The sequence below is a fragment of the Lampetra fluviatilis genome, chromosome 36 (assembly GCF_964198595.1).
Source record: "Lampetra fluviatilis chromosome 36, kcLamFluv1.1, whole genome shotgun sequence".
Classification (NCBI taxonomy): domain Eukaryota; kingdom Metazoa; phylum Chordata; class Hyperoartia; order Petromyzontiformes; family Petromyzontidae; genus Lampetra; species Lampetra fluviatilis.
The window spans coordinates 7,147,615-7,153,614 of record NC_136310.1 but is presented as its reverse complement, the minus strand read 5'-3'; the positions used below and the strand labels follow the sequence as shown (position 1 = coordinate 7,153,614).

Below are 6,000 nucleotides of genomic sequence, written 5' to 3'. Positions count from 1 at the left end.
ACATTCCATCAGCCATGCACACGGCCTTTTTGGGAGTGAGAATAATTTCAACAGCGTTTGTTTAATACAAATAAATTCTGGACCAGTTTTGACATAAAGTGTCTCATCAGCAGTCAGGCTTGCTTGAACCAATGCTGGTTAAATGCCAGATGTTATTGGCAAAGACCCTGTGTTACATATGTATGTCCTAGTTCAACACAAACAATGAATAATACATTGCACAAAATAAACACGAGTGTCGTTGAGAATATTTGCAAAAAAATAAATAAGCAGGCAATAATGCCTCCTTCCCAAATCTGTCCCTTTTAACTTAGTCTTCCAATTGTGAATCAAATGCTTGCCAAAAACACAACCCATGTGAATAAATCCAGTAGGAAGGTCTAACCAATCCAAATGAAGTGGTTGAAATGATGCAGTATACGTTTTAGATTTACGAAAGCAGAGCTTTAGAGCAGTAACAGTTACCTGATAATTTAGTTTGAAACCTAAGAATAGTACACGCTCATCTATTACCATGGTAACGGTTGAGTTCAAATGTGCGCAATAGGGGTGATCGTAATTATAGTACGGCAGACAATATACATTTCACCACTTAAAAGTACATAACGTTGATTGAAATATTATTAAAATATTTACACCGTGTTAGTTTTTATTAAAGACACATACCTTAAGTAGAATTTTATCATTTAATAAATTGGATTATCGGAAAAGCACCTCCATTTGTTGGCGATGGTAGCGTCCGCCGGGAGTCGCGCGCACCAACAACCATGGCGGCGCCCACGAGCGATGGGACCGAGACTTTCCCGAATTTGTGGCGGAAAATGTTTGAAAAATATGCGCCCGTGCCTCCGCATCCGCAGAGGCTGAAGCACAACTTTGACGAGGAACCAGCGGCTTATCGGCTGCTCCTGAGCCTAGCCGAAAGCGTTGCAAAGCCGGTAAGAAGACGGGCTGTTTTGCTAGGCCTTAGTGGCAGCCTTACGGTCTTGTCTTAGGGTTCGGCCGGAGAGGTCGCGCCTTCAGCTGCAGGGCTGACGCGCTCTTTGCAGACCACTGTTTAACATACAGATGTATTCACTCAAAATTAACTCATGTTAATTATTGTCTGAATTAAGCAATAACGTGTTGTCATGACGCCAAATGTACGGTTTTTGCTTGTTTTCGCATTTTTAAGACTATCTCAAATACGCCACTGCGAGCAGAATGAGCGCTATAAAGCCGCTCTAGAGCGTATTTGGCCTACTCTTTCAAGCTGGTCAGACGTCTTGGAAAGAGGTGGGAGTACCCACACTTTATCCCACCACACGTTATCTGTCGATTAACAGCGGTGTGCCGAGTTATACTGCTAGGTGGACAGGGTAGAGCAATGTTTGAAAAAAAGTGACCATTTAAATTCTCGCGCCGGCAGAGTTGGCAAGTTCAGTGCGCTAACCATCACACTTGTACCTCATTGTTTGCAAATAGAATGTCAGTCAAGCAACAGCTAAAGAGATACCGTACAGGAATATGATCTCATTGCAATTCAATACACAGTCGATTTAGATTCATGTAAGTCCGTCTTACATGAACAAAAACAGTGGGTCTACAGTATAATGTAGTCTCCATAGAAAATATCAGACATCGGTTTGCCCATTGGTGGCATTCCGTTAGAAGTCTTGTCCATTAACCATCTGTTCAAATAGTTCTTCCTTACCAGATCATTGTGTCTCATTTGCTTTTGTGCCCTGACTCGTGTGTCCCTTAAGTGTAATCCAAACGTGCATCTCTTAATGCTTTGGGGTGTTTCAACTTTTGTTCAAATTTTCAAGCGTCATTACCACAATTTGACTGCGTGTGGAAAATTCATTTTTTTCTCGCTCTCAAACTTTTGCGGGCATCTAAAGATATGAGCCATATTCTTGGTTCTTTCGGTAAAGTCACGTAGATAAAAATAATAAAAATAATAAAATAAAAAATATGAATCATAAATTGAAAATAATAAAACCAAAAAACCCACGACGTTTCGATCGCAACACAAGCGGTCTTCATCATACAAACACATAATCGAAAGTTGAATTGAATCTTCACCAGAATCGTGTCAGTGGATCGTATCGATGGGCAAATAGTCCGTATTTTAATACAGCACCGTTATATAATGATATGCTCAGTTTATGTTGATGGATTTTTGAAATGTTTAATAACTATTTTTTTTTACAGATTACTTATGTACAAGCATAGCTTGCGTTCCAGTTGTCAATATGTTCGGGTTTATTTAATGATATCATTACTCATGCTGATGAACAGTTTTACCAAATAGTGTATACATTACGGTAGTAACTTCTTCGTTGTTTGTAGTTCATTATTTTAGTTTTTAACTTGAGAGACGAGTAATAATAATCTAGCGTCCATGCAAGAAAGAATACGGTTAAGGACAAATGGAACAACCACTTTGTAGGTCTATGGATTCTATATATTTGTAATGCTATCACCTTCATCTCCTGTATTGGCAAGGATATACAGCATCTAAAACATACCTTGGATACGACACAAAGTCATATTCGCTTGAAGTTGTTTGTTCTTTGTTATTCTTTTGATATGGTTTTATTGTGCTGTGCATTTGCATCTAAGCACATGGATATGTCTGTGTATTTTTCTCAGGATACAACAAAATATGTATGCTCGGTGGTTTATCCTATATACGGTACAACAGCATAGACATCAATGTTGACACTACAAATACAACAATATTTTAAAACATGACCTTTTTTGAATGAAAAAACACATGCTGATCATTTACATTTATGAAACAGGCATTTTCAAACACGAATTTGGCAGCTGTTTTTTGATAAGCCGCATTACCTCGATTTTATAAAGACAAAATAAGTTGCTTGCAAAGCAAAATCATGCTGTATGTTTCCCAGCAGGTCGTTCAATCATAGGTAAATTTTCGGAACATGTAAGCAGTTTCGTAGTTTTTACTGCTTGCTTCTTGATATATGTTGGCTGTCCATGCATTTATTAGGATGAAGGGAAAAAATGATGTGTGTGCAGTGCATTCCATGACAGTACAAATGCCACATGATTTTACTCGCAACAATCTGGAAGCCAGCAAAACTGTCTGTCCCTGAGCGAGTATGAACAGTTCGAAAAGCATAATATACCGTAATTCAAGGCTAGAAATAGTATTGTCCAACTTTGCAGACATAGACTTCAGCTTTTAAAATACTCTGAGTGGAAGTATGCAGGAATATGAATAAGCACTTTCAAAAGTAATACGAAAATATGTGGAAATGAATGCATGTTCACTGGCCCTTAGAGTGTTTATGGTGTAATATTTGAGATTGTAACCTTTTTTTTCCAACCTTTCATGCAGCAAATTACTTTTGGTTCATTGACTGGCATGTCCTGCAAACCAGTTGGCTATTTTTACTTGCAAATGAAATGAATGGAGACTCGTATTTGAAGGTCATGGTCCTGTTGCTGGAGATTTAAAGTAAATGGGACATGGTGTTGGAAAAATAAAGTGCTTTTTGAGGGCTTGTATTTGAATATGCTGAAGAAAGATGATGTGGTGATTGTGGTTTTACATTTAGGAGGTAAACATTATCTTGCATTCACAACAATTTGTGGTTTAAGTGTTTTAACATTATTTGGTGATGCTGCGTTGACAGTGGTGCACAAGCACAATTAACAAAAAAAACTTAACACATTCATAAATAACACTGGCCTTAAAAGAAACATACACAGATGACATTTTGGGAAATTGATCCTCTTCTTAGCACGTTAAAACATTACTTATTGTGTTGTTTATTTCTTCTAAGGCATTGTTTGCGCCGAGGTGGTGAAATTTAAGCTATCTCGCCTGGTATACAGGAGGTCGTGAGTTTGATCCCGACCCTGACGCCTGTATATTTGGAGTTTGCATGTACTCCCCGTGCTCGCGTGGATTTTTATCCTGGTCCTTCGGTTTTTCTCTCCATTTTTAGAAACATGCGTTTGAATATTTGTCTGCGATAAATTTCCACAAAAGCCACTTCGTTGAGCTATCATTTGTGGCCAGGTCGCTTCTGAAAAAGAGCTATATAGCTCAGTGGGCTTTACCTGGTAAAAAAAAAATTATCATGCTATTGACGATAATGTAATTTTTTTTTTATAAAACATTGTCCTTCACTGCCGTCAATCGCAACATTTTCACTCCAGCTTGCAATTAACTGCTGGGAAACATTTTGGAAGCTTGCTTATTATCTTTTTTTCTTTTGTTGAAGGTAGTTTGTTCAATTTGTTAAATATCTTTACCAGATCAGATCCATTGGAGACCCATCTCATTTGCAAGAGATGTCTGGGGAAAAAAGTATTTATAATTAATATTGATGAGGCATGTAGAGATTCTACACATGTGGCTGCACACGTTGCTCCTTGGTGATAGAGCAACAGCAAATCTTTAAAATATTAGTTCTGAAGGCAGCAGTGGGGGGGGGGGGGGGGGGTCTATACACTAAATAAAAAGTTTTGAGGCTTGGTGCAGGCCATTTAACCCCATGCACCGTCCGAGGTTGACACTTCTGTTCCCAGAGCTCTCATGATTAACACGAATTAGGCTTTCGCAACCAATATTAACCATAATAGAGGTTTTTTGGGTTAGATTGTGTAAACATAAATGCGTCGTTAAACTCGCCACCACGCTTTCGCGACCAATATTAACCATAATAGAGGTGTTTTGGGTTAGATCGTGTAAATATAAATCTGTCGTTAAACCCGCCACCACGCTTTCGCGACCAATATTAACCATAATAGAGGTTTTTTGGGTTAGATCGCTTAAATATAAATCCGTGGTTAAACGCGCCACCACGCTTTCGCGACCAATATTAACCATAATGGAGGTTTTTTGGGTTAGATCGCGTAAATATAAATCTGTGGTTAAACGCGCCACCACCCGACACAGCCAATTAGTAAGCTTTGTCACGTAAACAAAACATGCCCTCCCCCCCCCTTCTGATCTTCGCACCTGGTTGGCTGACAAGTGACGAAATCACATTTAACCCTCTGAGACCGAAACAGGATTTCTCCCCAGTCCTGGCTGTCGCCTGAAAAGCTGATTGTAGTTACCGGCATACCGTTGTACTCGAATTTCTTTTTCCTCTAATTTTTTTTCCTCTAATTTTTTTTCCCGCTAACCCAGCTTAAATATACACTGCCAAGCTTGGTGGTGTTCATTCGGACGCTGTCTTTCCGACAGCCCTGTTCTTCACCTGAGGACGGCTGCTTGCGTTGTGGCCGAAACGTCGTGAGAATTTTATTTGATTATGTTTTTTTTTTATTATTTCCCTTCTACGTGACTTTACCGAAAGAACCAAGAAGTTGTATTCGAATGTTGTGGGTTTACTCTCCAACACACCGGTGTTTTGAACTAGTAACGACTTTGCATTTTGTTTACATGATAAGCTTTACTGATTGGCTGTGTCGGGTGGTGGTGGTGGGTTTAACGACACATTTATATTTACGTGATTTAACAAAAAAAAGTTATGGATATTTTGTTTTATATTCACTGTGAATGTAGTGCCTATAGTCACTGCAGGGGACCATGTCAACCAATTACCACGTGACGCACAGAGATCTAAAAGAATTGATTCTTCTACGCATTATTTGATGCTTTTGAGTGTAACAATCGGTTTTAATTGATGAATTGATGCAGATTAAGTCGAGATAAATTAATTGATCAATTATCAGAGAGTCTTGTGCTGAATACATGTGAGATTCATGTGGTCGCATTTTACGGATAGAATTAAAAATTGATTATCCCCCATCAACATATACCATTTATAGATTCTACATGCACTACAATTGCAAAAATAATAGCTTATTATATCGACTTATGACCTTGAGTTTTGACATTTTGTGGAATTACTGTTGGGTGGAATTAAATTTTTTAATTTATAATATGTAGCATTATGGTTTTACATACTTGAAAAGTTATTAAAATTGCAGCACAAAGCTATGGTGGCAGTCTGATATATAATTACC

The 6,000-nt window shown here is 38.4% G+C and overlaps 1 protein-coding gene across 6 annotated transcripts in view; it reads left to right on the top strand.

Moving 5' to 3' along the window:
• Nucleotides 1-733: 733 nt before the first annotated feature.
• NPHP4 (nephrocystin 4) overlaps nt 734-6,000 on the top strand; it is a 285,849-nt gene continuing 280,582 nt past the window's right edge. For 5 of the 6 annotated variants that reach the window (XM_078873294.1, XM_078873296.1, XM_078873292.1 and 2 more), the window contains exon 1: nt 854-938. Coding sequence is in view for 1 of the 6 variants with exons in the window: in XM_078873295.1 (XP_078729421.1) it covers nt 768-938 (171 nt within the window). In the remaining 5 variants the exon portion in view is untranslated. Of the gene's footprint in view, nt 939-6,000 lie in introns of all 6 variants that reach the window. The other variant, XM_078873295.1, reaches the window with a different exon arrangement.